The 14445-nt window shown below is 62.1% G+C and overlaps 1 protein-coding gene across 2 annotated transcripts; it reads right to left on the bottom strand.

Moving 5' to 3' along the window:
* Positions 1–870: 870 nt before the first annotated feature.
* DHX58 (DExH-box helicase 58) lies at positions 871–12753 on the bottom strand. Of its 2 annotated transcripts, none has more exons than XM_044999734.1 (13): positions 12662–12753; positions 12068–12254; positions 11057–11258; positions 10160–10350; positions 9600–9716; positions 9210–9336; positions 7849–8040; positions 7096–7352; positions 5581–5730; positions 4883–5044; positions 4360–4550; positions 3736–3832; positions 871–3024 (listed from the first exon to the last, which is right to left on the bottom strand). In XM_044999734.1, exons 2-13 carry the CDS (start codon positions 12233–12235, stop codon positions 2851–2853), a joined length of 2028 nt encoding a protein of 675 aa, XP_044855669.1. In that variant the 5' UTR covers positions 12236–12254; positions 12662–12753; the 3' UTR covers positions 871–2850. The 2 variants fall into 2 exon arrangements, with proteins under 2 accessions (XP_044855669.1, XP_044855670.1); XM_044999735.1 differs by lacking the exon at positions 12662–12753 and adding an exon at positions 12479–12562.
* Between the last annotated feature and the right edge of the window lie 1692 nt (positions 12754–14445).

The raw sequence follows: 14445 nt of genomic DNA, 5'->3' as shown, positions 1-14445 counted from the left end.
CCCTTTGCCCTAGCAACACCAGACAACCTTGCTGAATATTTGCAGGCTGCCACTTTGGCGGGTTCTCAGATCTGCCTTGCTGCAGCTCCCACTTTAATCCTTTAATCTCCTGCCAGAGGGGTCTGAGCATCAGCTCTGAAATGCCCCCCAGGGCAGGTTCAGATCCCAGCCGGGCAGCTTCCTCCCTGTCAAGTGGACAAACTGAGCTCCGGTGGGTTCTTCAGACCAGGTCTTAATCAGGCTGTTTGCTCTGCTCAGGGTTCATGGGCAGAGACTCATGGGCCGTGGCTGCTCCGTGCCCGTGGTGTGCTGTATGTGCCACTCACATGGAGGGTAGATCAGCTGTTCTGAGGGGCTGTGAATGCTGGAGCCATGTTTCATGGGACATGAGCGCATTGAGCGGGCTGGCAGGGGGGATATGTCAGATGGCTCATGGACTCTGCCTTTCCTCGGGCCTCCAGCCTGTGCTCTTCCGTCTAAGAGAAACTCGGCAAATACAGACACAGTCTGAGACCACGTGCCTCTGCTAAGCTGTCCTGCAGTGGCTCAGGAGCGTGAGTGGCAGCCTGTTAGGAAGCAGGGCACCAACCCCCCCCGGGCTGTGAGTGCCATGCCTGGATCTCACCTGTCAATTATCGCGTGTGAACTCCTCAGGCACCATAACGACCTCGCCACGGACTCACAGGCAGGCCCCTGGGGCACTCTGATCGGTCTTGCCACCCAGGTGGGCCTGCCTTTGTGAGAGATGGTCCCTTACACCAAGAGTCACAGCAATATTCGGGTTACTCCCAGTCCCAAAGGACCGTCCCTTACCCCAGGTTAAGTGCACCTCAGATCGCATCCCAAAGATGACACGCGCAGCCAATCCTATAGTGACCTGTCTAAAGATTTATTCTATAGCCAAGGAAATCCGAGTTACTCATACAGGTAAAGCAGGCAGACACACGCACACACACGAGGGCTAATCTTCAGTTTCAAAGAGTAACAGAAGCTTCTGTGCTACGCAAGCTCGGTCTGGTCCGCAGGGCTAAGCCAGGCTGAGCAGCTGGGCTGCTTTTGCTTACGCCCAGCGATCCCTGTCCCATGCAAAGCAGCATAAAGATCCAGTTCCTCCTTGTTAGGGGGTTTATTCCCTTCCCCGCTTCTACTTGGAGTTGAAACTCAGCTGATGGGAGGAATTCACGGTCGAGACTCATCCTAATAGGGTGGGGAGCGTAAACCACCAAGTCTTTTGTCCACGTTAGTGTTCCGCTCGAGTCTGCCTGGTATGGCTGGGCCTTCCTTGTGGGCTGGCGGTAACACCTGCTGGCAGCGACCAGCGTTTCACACGAATCGCGCTCTCTGGTCCGGTCTTTACACAGTTACTGAGGCTGACAGCGCAAACGCTGAGCGATTACCGTACAGTGTGGGACAGTCTGACTGCAATCAACGCACGTAGCAACTCACAGCGATTCAATACAGTCTAAACACGAAGCACATGCTGATAGTTCTACTACCTATTTCAACACCACTAACCCTCGGGGAGCCAGGCTGGTGCCCGCCGTGTATCTGTCAGTGTTCAGTGGGGACCGCGGCATGAGCTGGCACCTGGCCTGCCAGCATCACAGCCTCAAACCCCCAGGTGGCAGCAGGCTGCTTGGAGATCAGCGTGGCCACTCCCGACCGCATTGCGTGGTGTCTAGGGACTCCGTGGGGCTTGTATTTCCTACACAGCCAGAGCCGGGCTGGGGCTAGGCATCGGCAGACTGAGCAATTGCGCAGGGCCCTGAGAGGCTCGAGAAGGCCCCCTATTGGCTATATTATTATTATTTTCATGAGAACTTGCCTGTTTTCGTATTGGCTCCTCCGCTCTGGCTAAGCATGAGCCGCTGCACTGGCTCGCGGTTCGGGCAGCAGAGGGGCTGGTGGCAGTTCTGCAAACCGATCACACGCTGCTGCAATCGACATGCACTCGGCTTCGTGCAGCCGAGCAGGAAAAAAAAGTGGCTTCTGCGCATTGTGCAGAATCGCTGCAAGCTGTGACTGAGATGGGGGCGTGATTTCCCGGACAGGGGCAGGGTGGGAGAGATGTGTCCTGTCCTTCACAGAACCATAAAGAAATGTACCTGCAGACTCCCCCTAGAAGGGGCGCAGCATTATCCTTGTCTGACAGGTAGGGAAACTGAGGCACAGAGGCAGGACGAGACTTGTGTGAGATCAGCCAGTGAGTCAGCGGCAGAGCTGGGAACAAGGCCCAGGAGTCTTGCATCCCAGGGCAGAGATTTGGTCACAACACTCTGCTCCTTAGCAGTAAGTGCTGAGGGGCAGAGGGGGGTGGACGGGGGAGGGTGTTAGACGCCTGGGAGGGCAGGAGGGGTTTTATGGTCAATCCTGGGCTGAACAGTCGAGATCTTGGCAGGGGGTCAGACAACATGATCCCCATGGTCCCTTCTAACCCTGTGGTTCTATGGTCCCTTGCCCTGTTTGGCTGGGACACTTCAGTCCCGTCACTAGACCATCTCCCAGTCTCTGGGGGAGGCAGCCCCCCCCAGGTCCCAATCCTGCACCTGATCCTGTGTGGGCCCAGAGGGGCCCAGCAGATCAGAGAGGGGCAGGAGCACAGGGGGGCCCATCTCCAGGGCGTCCTTCCTCCTCCATTGGTCTATCGCTGCCCAGTGCCCGGGCGCCGTGGAGCGTATGGAGGAAAGACAGAGCCACACCTGGGCAAAGCAGGGTTAAAATGCTTCCACTGTGCCCAGTGCTGATCTCTGGGAGGGGCGCTCCCGCCTACATGCCCAGGGCTGGGCTCAGGCTCCCTATCGCCACGGGAGGGTGCTTGGGGCTCGGCCGGTCTCCTGAGCTCGCCAGGCGCTACTCGCCCAGGTTCCTGCTGCAATACTCCATGTAGTCAAACTCCTCGACGGTGAAAGTCACCCGGCTCCATTGCTTGGGCTGTTTGTTCCCGTCTGGCGTCGCCACCACGAAGTTTTTGATGGAGAGGATGGGCAGTGTCACGCCGTGGTAGATCATCTCCATGCCCCAGGCCTGCACGGACAGACGGGGGACATCACCGGACGGACAGTCAGGACCCACCGCAAATCGCCAGGAGCAAACAGTCGCACATCTGGGCGACAGGGTTTAGAATCTGATCCCAGAGCCAAACTGTACAATCAGCTCCTACTTCTATCCAGGGGGGTGTATGTACCTTAACCCCACCCACCCACTCACACACAGACCGACACGTGCTCACAGACACTCACTCCCACATACACCCAAGCGCCAATGGCTAGAAGTTTCATGCAGAAAAACTCACACTGGAAATATGTCGCCCATTCTGAAATGTGGATAATTAGCCATCGGAACAGACCCAACTATTGCCAATTCCCGGGATTTAATATTTGATGCTTTCCTTAAAGCCCCAGCTCTTGGAGTCATGTGATATGGGGGCAATCTCACCTTCCCCTTAAAATAGAAAGGAAGTTTCTAGCCCTCATGGCTGTGCAGAAAAGCTGGGGGGAGGGGAGCTGTGACCCCTAAAGGCTCAGAAACCCCCTTTTAAAAACCTCATGGCTTTGAACGTTTGGGGCTGGCAGCCTGGGATCCCCAAGGGATGTGTGGATTCTCCGTCACTTGGGCTCTGTCCATGCAGACTGGATGCATTTCCAATTCGACCCCAGTGCCCAGCAGGGGAGAGTCACCTGTGAAAGCAGCTAACAGCGTTCCCAGCCCCAGCGGGTGTCTCAGCCGCGTACCCACCTGGCCGCAGCTCGCACAGCTGATGCTGCCCCCGGGCTTCCAGTCCTTGAAGTTGCGGGGAATCTCCACGTTGTTGGACGTGGCGTTGTAGTAAATCCTGCGGGAAATGCACCAAGAGCCGTTGCCATAAGGAGCTACGCAGAGGGTGCGTGTGAGCCAAGAGTGCAGGGTTCACAAGTGGAGCCAGCATGCAGCCACCTGGGGAGGGGAGCTCCCCGCCCACCGCCCCGGAGAGGGACAATCCCAGCCCCAAGCACGGCCAAGCTGCTCCCTGGATCTGTCCCTGGAGCAGCTGGGAAGGACCCGGCCTGATGGGGCCGACTGACGGGTCTCTCCAGGATCTTGCTGGGAGAGGCTGCGAAGCTGACCCCGCAGGGAGTCCCAGGGCTGAGTGAGGGGCCAGCGGGGCTGCCAGGCTGGGGGCCTCAGCGCGGAGCGAGAGAGAGGCTGAGGGCAGGGGCTCGGGGAACGTCTATTGCAGCATTAAACAGGCCTGTGCTAGCGACTGTCCCCAGTGGGGGCTGGAGGCTGCTGCCCAGCTCCACACAGCGAACGGCCGGGTGCCCCGGGGGACATGGGCAGGGCTCCCCTCCCCGGTCCCCATCCCCCCAGTCCCGCCCTCACTTGAAGTCCGGGTTGACGTTGACGTGGTGCATCTTCTCCACGGTGCGCAGGTCGCTGCCGTGGCACACGGCCATGTTGCAGTTTATGCAGTGGAGGCGGACGGCGTCCGGGTCGTGCAGCTGCCGCTTCTGGTTGCCTTCAGCCTTCTTCACCTTCCGGCTAATGATGGCGCCTCGCTGCAGGTCTGTGATCTGGGGGAGAGGAGGGGAGGGGCGGGGCAGCTCAGCGGAGGTGCGACAGGAACACAACCGCGAGCGAGACACCCACAGACACGCAGCAAGAGGCACCACCAGCCCCCTCAGCTCCGCTCCGTCCCCTCCCCATCGCTGAATCCACCTCCGGCCTGGGAGCTGCTGCCATCAACCACCGCATGGGGCGGGCACTTGGGGCCTTAGCACAAACCAGAGGCTGTCGGAGCAGCGTGGCTGGGGTGGAGAACGGGGCCTGAGGCCCCAGCCGGCCCAGTGCACGGGGAACCCCGCTCTGCGCCAGGAGCTGCTGTGCCCGAGTGCCGGCCCCTCACCGTGTCCCGGTACTCCTTCTCCGGCATGGCCTGCACCTCTTCGACGACTCTCTGCGTGAGCTCCTCCAGGGTCTCGTTCAGCCGCTCCCGCGACACCTCCTTGCTGTTGGCTTTGGCGAGGACGGAGTACAGACTGTTCTCGGCGCGGGCGCGGCCCCTGGCCTGTGCAAACGGGGACGTGCACTCGGGTCACGCCTGGGGTCCGCTCAGGACGGAGCCCCGGGGGAAGCGCCGGCAGTGCCCCTCCCCGCACCTCGCCCAGGAGTGGGGGGATGGGAGGTCTGCACGCCCCCCAGCGAGGGGGTTGGGTGAACGCTCAGCCCACTAGGTGCGGGGCGGCTTCGCCATCCCCTGGTGCTGCTGGCAGATGGCCTCATGGGTGCAGCCCCCCCTCCCCCGAGCGTGCCTTGACCCTGGCCTGCAGGGAGCCCCCCCAGAGAGGAGTGGGGGGTCTGGTCTCCGTGCCCCATGTGGTCCTGGCCTCGGCACACAGCTGAGCACCGCATGAGCCCCAGCGAGCGGGACCTGGCTGCAAGCGGCACTCGGCAGGACTCCAGGGAGCCGGGGGCCGGGTGTGTGTCAGACAGACCCAGCCGGGCGGGCCTGGGACAGCCTAGTGCTCAGTCCCTCGGAGCCAGGAGGGAGGGAGCCGGGGACCAAGGGAAGGGCCTGGCCAGGCCCGGGGAGCAGCCGGCTACCTGCACCATGGCGATCTCGTTGGTCATCAGCCCGTAGCGAACCACGATGTTGCATTCGGGGATGTCCAGGCCCTCCTCGGCCACGCTGGTGGAGAAGAGCAGGTTGAGGTCTCCCTTGCGGAACAACTTGATGACGTCTTGCTGCTCGTTCTGGGAAGAGAGAAGGGACGGAGCCGTCGTTTCGCCCGCCGCGGGCCTGGCCCCGGGATCCCAGGCCGGCAGCGAGGCCAGGCAGGCCCCAAGCAATCGCCCAGCCGCCGGGCTGCAGGACAGCAGGGAACCTTGGAAAGATGGGACCTGGGACACAGTCTGGAGCTGCCGCTCCGCATGGGGACCCCCGGCCACGACAGGGCGAGAATCACCCGGATTAAAGCTACTGACTCGTCCCTTCCCCCCAAGTGTGAGGGGACAGGTCCCCCACGCGTCCTTCTGCTCACCCAGTGGGGTGGGGCAGGGCCTGGTGGTTAGAACAGAGGAGGGGGCGGGAGTCAGGACTCCTGGGTTCCTTTCCCACTTGTGGAGGGGAGGGGACTCCAGAGCTCTCTTCCCCCAGCTGCGAGAGGAGACTGGGTTCTAGTGGGGTAGAGCTTGGGGGTCAGGACGCCTGGGTTCTCTTCCCAGCTCTGTCACCAGCCTGGGGAGCACGGCACTTCCTTCTTCGTGCCTCAGTTTCTCGCTCTTTCCCATGGCCTCTCTCAAGGGGGGGGGGGGGGGGGAGTGTGCAAAGCACCTGAAGCTCGTGGGCTGAGAAGAGCCGTACAGGGTGTGACGAAGTGGGACTGTTCTTAATGTTTTCTCTGAATACTGTGTTGGTGCCTCAGTTTCCCCTGTGCATTTCTTAAGTCTCTAGGTGGGGGGATAAGGGGGCGTGATAGTTGCAGAGCAAAGGGCCAGTGCACATAAATGCCTGGCACTGTCTCCTGGCAACTGACGGCCTGGGCCCCTCCCCTGCAAAGGTGCCAACTGAAGGTGTGGGAGACAAATGTCAGGTGACCTCCGGGCCCGGGAAAGGAGCTGAGCAGAGAGGAGGGGCTGGAGGGGGTCAGTTGGGAGCTGGCTGGGGACGAGGCGTGAGGGCAGACGTGGGGGTCTGGCTCACTGCCCCTCAGAATGGACCCGGCCGAGGGGTCCGGTTCTCTGTACCTACAAGCTCTGTTTTAGACCCTGTTCCTGTCAGCTAATAAACCTCTGTGTTACTGGCTGGCTGAGAGTCACGTCTGACTGCGCAGTGCGGGGGCAGGACCCTCTGGCTTCCCCAGGGCCCCGCCTGGGCGGACTCGCTGGGGGAAGCGCACGGAGGGGCAGAGGAGGCTGAATGCTCCAAGGAGAGACCCAGGAGGTGAAGCCGTGGGAGCGTCTTGCCCTGGGGACAGGCTGCTCCGAGGGAGAGGAGGCTCCCAGAGTCCTGCCTGGCTTTGTGGGGAGCAGTTCCAGAGCAGCGCCCGGGGACTCCGTGACACGGGGCACAGCTGCCTTCAGCACCGTCTGCCCCCTCCCTCGCACCCACCCACCCACCTGGGTCATGTGCTTGGTCTGGTTGCTGTAGCCGGCTCCGGTCAGGACAGCTGCCTTAATGCCCAGTCTCGCCAGCCTGGCGTTCTCCTGGATCCACTTGTGCAGGGCATGGGCGCTCTGGCGCGTCTTGGTGAAGATGATGCCGCGGGAGCGGCCCAGGGTCTGGAACTGCTCCTGGAGGATCTCCTCCAGCTTGCTGAGCTTGGGGTTCTCGTAGCGCGGGTCGCTGGCCAGCGCCAGCAGGGCTGCCTTGATCTCTGCAACGAAGCGGAGCGTGCAGGCAGGTGAGAGCTGCATCTCTGAGCCCGCGAGCCCCAGGGCTGATTTACAGCACGCGCACCCTGGCCCAGGATTCAAACCCAGGGCCTGCCACGCTAAGAACACAGACTTCTACTGCTGAAGTGAAAGGAGCGACTCTATTAGCTGCAGCTGTAGGCTCTTATCCGCTCCCGGGGACCAGGCCCCGCCCCATGGGTTACATTAAACCTAACGTTTCTCAAGGGGCTCGTCACACGTAATGTACAGCTGGCAGCGAGTCCTCCCGGAGAGAGGTCCCATGTGCCCAGCACTGCGAGGGGCAGCCTGGCCTAGCGGTTAGGGCACTGGCCTGGGAGTCAGGACACATGGGTGGCAGGTACCTGGGGAGGGTTCTCCGGCCTGCCCTAGATGAGCACATTAGGCCTTGCTGACCCCTCCCCTCGCTTTGTTATGGGCTCCCTCCCCCGCACACCAGATCCTGAATCCAGCCCTTACCCTCGAAGGTGCTGACGAGGAAGCGCTCCGTGGGGTCCTGCAGAAGCTTGGTGGCCTTTTCCAGCTGGTAGAACTCGTCCAGGGCGTTGAAGGCATCGATCATGCGCACCGTGTCATTGATCAGCAGCGCGTCGTTGTACTTCCGCAGGTGCATGGCGCACGTGCGCTTCTTACGGCAGAACGACTGGGCTCCTGGAACAAAACCACCGTAGCAACGGCTGAGAGCCAATCCCCTGGCCTGGCGCCTTGGGCAGTCACTGAGAGCAGGGCCAGTGTGGGGATCGGGCTCAGGACTCCTAGGTTCTATTCCCGGCTTCTGGAGAGGTGTAGCTAGTGTTAGAGCAGGGGAGGCTGGGAGCCAGGACGCCTGGGTTCTATCCCGGCTCCGGGAGGGGTGTAGCTAGTGTTAGAGCAGGGGGTCTGTGAGCCAGGACGCCTGGGTTCTATCCCGGCTCCGGGAGGGATGTAGCTAGTGTTAGAGCAGGGGGGGGGCTGGGAGCCAGGATGCCTGGGTTCTATTCCCGGCTCCGGGAGGGATGTAGCTAGTGTTAGAGCAGGGGGGCTGGGAGCCAAGATGCCTGGGTTCTATTCCCGGCTCCGGGAGGGGAATGGGGACTGGTGGGTCAGAGCAGGGGGGGCTGGGAGCCAGGACGCCTGGGTTCTATTCCAGCTCTGGGAAGAAAGCATGTGTCAAAGGCCCATTACACAGTGAGGAGAAAAAGGCAATAACAGAAAATGCCACAATGGCTCAGTCCCCCGCAGCAGCCAGGGGGCGGGATCAGAGGCCTCAGCCTATCCCACGGGAGGGGCGGGGTAATTCCTTCCCCGGGTTGCTTTGTGCCTGGGCACATGAGGCTGCACAATCCTTAGGATCAGGTTCGTGGCTTGGGTCCCTGCAGGCACCGTTCCGCGCAAAAACCCTCCTTAGCTTCCCTCCCACCCTGCAGCAGGGAGTCCCACAGCTACGGGACATGCTGCAGGCAGCATTCTGCCCTCTTGCAAGCGCTGCCATTGGGATCTGCGTGGGTGCCCGTTCTGGAGCTCAGGTGGCTTATCTAGGCCATTCGTGTGTAGATACAGTAATGCCAGGAGGGATCCCCTTGTGCTGGGCACCGCACGGACACGTTAGAAGAGACCAGCCCTGCCCCCAAGAGCGTTCAGTCGGAAGAGGCAACGCAAAGGGAGGATCGTTATCGCCATTTTACAGGTGGGGAAACTGAGGCACAGCACAATGAACTGATTTGCCCAATGCCAGGCGGAGCTGGGAACTGAATCCAGAGATCCTGAGCCACAAGCTCAGCCTTCCTCCCGTCGATTAGCTCTCGATTTCTATGGCTCCTCCCAACCCGTTAACCCCTCACCTTCCTTCCCCAGCTCGACAACGCGCTGCTCGTAGCTCTGCGTGCCGAAGTCCTGCGGCAGGGCACCAACGTCCAGGTACTGGTGGATGTGGGCCATGGTCTCCTTCAGCTTCCTGCCCAAGGGATCCTGGGGAGCAGAGCGTGGCGGGGAAGCTCAGAGGGGAAGGCTGCTGCCCGTGGCATGCCCTGAGGGCACAGTGCAAGCCGGGTCGCAGGCGGGGAGCACCGGGGACCCAGCTGATTATGGGATGGGCGCGGCCACCCCTCCCAGACCCTGACCTTAGCAGGGCTGACTGAGGGGTTTAAACCCCTCACTGCTCTCCTCTGCAGTGGGGTCTCTCCCTTCTCCCCTGGGGTCCGTGCCCATGTGCAGCCCTGAGAGCCCTTTACCTGCGGCCTCTCGTAGGACACGTCGTATTGCTTCCTGGGCCGAGGGACCTGAGCCTCCAGGTGGACCCGGTGCTTCTGGGACGACATGATTTTGGCGGTGTCCAGGTTGGCGCAGATCTAAAAGGGTTAAACACCCCCCCCCCCCCCGAGAACCGTATGAGCCACAAGCCATGGACGCACTGAGCTGGGAAGCTCCCAGTCAGTGGAGGTGGGGGGGTACCATCAGTATGGGGACATCTGGCACCAGCGGCCACTCACCCAGCCACGCCCTAGGGACGTCCCCCGACAGACGCCAGAGGGAACAACACTGCAGCTCCGTGACCCATGTGGCTGCCGTGGCTAGAATCTCAGGTCCCAGGTGACCAGAAGCCAAGGAGATGGGCTCCCTTGGCGGACAGTTTGCGCAGCCCCAATTCCTGCTCCAAGGGCCTTTTCCAGCAGCCAAAAGACAAGCCTGGTGCAATCTCAGGGGGGTCCCGCAGTTCCTGGGCCACCGGGGTGGCAGCCAGCCACGTCCCCCACTTAGCTGGGATGGGAGGCGTGAGGAACACTCCACTCACCTGCAGGATGTGCTGCCTGGCCCCCTGGATGCTGGTGGCCCCCCCGGTGCCGGGCGAGGCAGTGAGGCCCAGGATCTGCGGCAGCTTCCGCTGGCCTCTCAGCTTGCGCTCCAGGTAATCCTCCATGATCTGGTTGTAGACGCCGTCCTTGTGGGTGTGGTGGCATTCGTCAATCACCAGCAGGGAGAAATCTGCCCAGAGAGATGGGACTGAACCAAGCTGCGGGCCCCGGAGTGAGGCTGATGGGGGGGGGGGGGAAGACTTTGAAAGGAGGGGACGTGACTAGGGTGCTGGCTGGGGCCCCGGGGTCAGTTTCCAGCTTTGCCACAGACTCCCTGGGGTGCCTTGGGCACATCACTTAGCCTCTGTGGGCTGCCGTCCTCGGCTGCCAAATGGAGATAACAGGACTGGGAGGATTTCAAGGCTCAGATGCTTCGGCAAGGGGACCATGTGGGCAGGTGGACAGAGCAGGGGTCTGCTCTGCGAGGTGACCAGCAACTGCTGAGGTCTGGGGGAATGACACTGTCTTTTCTGCCTCCCACGGACTCCAGATCAAATGTGTGGAGTTTACAAAACACCGGCACTAGCCCTTCTGCCTCTCCATCTCCAAGGCAAGGCAGCCGCCCTGCTGCCCACACTGTATCAACAGGGAATGAATCGGCCACCCAGGGCTCCTCTGTCCAGGGACCAGCCCTTTTCCCTCACTCCCACCATCTCCAGCCCCCAGGAGCTGAGAGTCAAGCTGGGTTTTCTCGCTGGCCTGTGCACAGTCAGCAGTAACGAAAGGCCAGATCCTCAGCTGGTGTCAATCGGAATCGACATGAGCACACGAGCTGGGGATCCGGCCCTGAGATCCCAGCCCCACGTGGGCTGGCTCCCATCTCGCCGGGCTCCTACCCGTCAGCTCCACGTGCGTGTCCTCGTCCTGGCTGGTCAGGGCGTTCTGCAGGATCTTCGCCGTGCAGATCACCACGTCGCTCTGCTTCACCTCCTCGGAGAAGTAGAATTTCCGGTCGCTGTCGCTGCTGATGGGCGTGACCCGGAAGCGATCCTGCAGCGCGTGGAATTCCTGCGTGTAGTGCTGCTCCACCAGGTGCACCTGGCGACCCAACACGCAGGAGACGCCCTGTGAGGCTTGTGTACTGAACAGCAGCCGCCCAGAACCTCCCCCGAGCTACGGGTGGGGCGGAGAACAGAGCCTAGGGAGAGCCCTGGCTGCTGAGCTGAGCAACCTCCCATGAACAACAGAGGCAAAGCAGTGCAGCCCCCTGCCCAACCCGAGCTAGCCACACCCTGCCTGGCTAGGGGGCTCGAGCGCAGAGCAGGCTTTCAGGAACCCTCCCTCCTTTGCATGGGTCATCAGCAGGTTTTGAACCCAGGACCTTCAGCACAACCCTCTATCTCTGGAGCTAACAGGGTAGTGCCCTTAGCTAGCAGCAGTAGTAGGCTGTTATCCTCACGTGGCCCAGCTATGCAGAGAGCACAGCACACTTTGCTGGGGTGCCATGGGGGAGGATGGGCGGCCACAAGGCCTGGCAGCTGGGACTGAGCCAGCTCTCAGCTGTCTGGGCAGAGGAGGAGTTGGGCATGTTTTGCCCACTGGCCTTCCCCCCCCCGCCCCCGTGAACACAGCTCCCCCACCTGGCACCAAGTCCACCCCCTTGAGACCGGGAGGCCAGCCTGACGCGGGTGATTAGCCCCAATGCCCGCTGCCCCCGCGGCCCACACAGCTCCTCCGTAGCACGTCTGTTTGCAAAGACCTGGGGTGGGGGCGGCTCCTCGCTCTGGCTGGTTCTGTCTCCGGCTGCAGCCCCAGCACGTCCCGCCTCCCCCTCATGTCTGGCCAGGGACAGGCCAAGGGGCTGGGAGAATCAGCCCCCCCCCCCAGCAGTGCAATGCCGGCCTCACCCTGTTCACCAGCACGGCCACCTTGGCCCGGTCCCGGGTCTCCAGGTGCCTCTTGCACACGTAGGCAGCTGCCCGGGTCTTCCCTGCACCCGTGGGCAGCCAGATGATGATGTTCTGGCCCTCCAGGGCGGGCAGGATCACTTCCCACTGGTAGTCACGCAGCTCCATGCGGGCGGGCGCTGGGCACCTGCGGGAAGCACAGAGCCAGTGTGAAGGGGCAAAGCTGGTGACTAGCCCCCTGCCCTGCCCTCCAACCCCTCCCCACCCTCTGCCCAGCCCCCAATCCATCACCCCCCTCCACCCCGCCTGGCAGCAGGCAGAGACCGGTCAGGTCAGACAGGAGCCTGGGCCACTGAGTCACCCACCGCTGCCCCCAGCCCCGCACCGTGGACCCGCAGGGTGAGCAGGTACCGCGAGGGCAGCTCGTCTGACCCCCAGCGCCCGTGAGCCTGGGCAGGATGCCGGTGCCAGCCAGCGGCCCCTGGGGCACCCCCAGGCGGAGGGCGAGGGCCGGGGTGGGTGGCAGGAGCAGGCGGGCACTTCTGGCCCAGCCGCCCGCCTCTCTGCCCAGAATCACCCCGCTTGCAAACAGACCCGGGCGAGTCGCCTGCTCCGCACTGGCCGGGCAGCTGCTGCCTCTGCCAGGGGCTCTGCCCGCCCCACCAGACACCCTCAGAGCCTGAAAGCGAAACCTTTCCGGGGGCCCCAGCGAGGGGGGTCTCAGCAGCTCCGCTCCCTGGAGCCTGGCGCCCGCCTGCTGCCAGCTGCAGCTCCGGGCCAGGGGTGCTGGGACTCGGGGTGCTGGGACTCGGGGTGCAGCACCCTCCCCCACCCGGCTTGAAGTGGTTTCCATTATATCCAGGGTTTACAGTTTGGTTCAATGGCTCTCAGCTCCCCTCCCCCCCTCACATACACGTTATTCCAGCCCCCCCGCCCGCGCCGGGCACGTTGAACCCGAATGACACTGACCTGGCTCCACGAACCGAGTCACAAACCCAGCGCGGGGCTCGGCTACACCACAGCGAATCTGCCGGCCGGCCGGTCGCTGCGCCAGCTGGAGTCCCCCTCGGGAACCCCCCAGCCGAGCTGTCACAGGCAGAAATCGAAACTGAACCCAGCACTAGACACAGCGCCCGGCTCCTGGGGGGGCAGCGCCCCCCGGGTCAGCCCCAGGCAGGGCCTGCCCCAGCCAGCCCCGGGAGCAGAACCTCCAGCAAGTCCTCGGCCGCCCGGCGTTAAAACAGCCAAGTGAATGCTGGGCTAGTGAGGAAATGGAGCGAGGATAAGACAGAAAACATCGTGCTGCCGCTGTGTAAATCCAGGGTTCACCCGCACCTCGGCCAGGGGGTGCAGACGGGGTCGCCCCAGCTCAAAAAACCCTCGATTGGGACTGGAAAAGGTTCAGAGAAGGGCAACAAAAATAATTAAGACCGTGGGACAGCTGCCGTCTGCAGGGAGGTTAACGAGACCGGGACCGTCCAGCTTGGGAGAGAGACGCCAGAGGGGGAGATGGGGGGCTCTGTAAAATCCTGCCTGGTGCGGAGACGGTTGATAGGGAAGCGTTCTTTACTCCTCAGAATACAGGGCTCACCCAATGAAATGAACAGGCAGCAGGTTCAAAACAAACCCAAGGACGTATTCCTTCGCGTAGCACACAGGCAGCTGTGGAACTCCTCGCCGGGGGGTGTCGTGAACGCCAAGACTGGGTTCAAAAAGGAACTAGAGACATTCCTGGAGGCCAGGTCCGTCAATGGCCATTAGCCAGGCTGGGCAGGGATGGGGTCCCTGGCCCGTTTGCCAGAGGCTGGAGATGGACGGCAGGGGAGAGATCACTTGATCGTTGCCTGTTAGGTTCACTCCCTCTGGGGCACCTGGCTGACAGGACCCTGGGCTGGATGGACCCTGGGTGTGACCCAGAACGTCCCTGAATCGTAAGGAAACAAACAGGGGCAGTTTGGCTCCAGCCTCCGCATTTCCCAGCCAGCCCCGTACACCAGGCAGCTGTCCTGGCTCCCACTCACGGCCCCGCTCTCCCCTGCTTCTCCCCCCGTTCTCCTGGCATTCTGCTCCCTCGCACACAGCTGCAGCCAACCAGCCCTAACCCCCCGCCGCTGCCATCAGGCCTGGGGAACCCTCAGACCCCACCACTTAGCTCCAGCCTGGGGCCTAGGGACATGGGTGGTGACCTCCTATTGTTTCCAGCTATCACTACATGCTGGGGTATTTAATTGCTCCTCCTATGTAGCCTGAACGAAGGATGCCAAGGCCCAGCCATACTGACCCAGCTGCTGTTTAGTGGCACCTGCAGCAGATTTCTCTGTGCAGGCACCGGCCGCCACCTTCATCCTTATGCTGCTGCACTTAGCCACTCACAACAT

This window comes from Mauremys mutica, chromosome 25, assembly GCF_020497125.1.
Source record: "Mauremys mutica isolate MM-2020 ecotype Southern chromosome 25, ASM2049712v1, whole genome shotgun sequence".
Lineage (NCBI taxonomy): Eukaryota > Metazoa > Chordata > Testudines > Geoemydidae > Mauremys > Mauremys mutica.
This window is presented reverse-complemented; position numbering and strand designations above follow the sequence as displayed.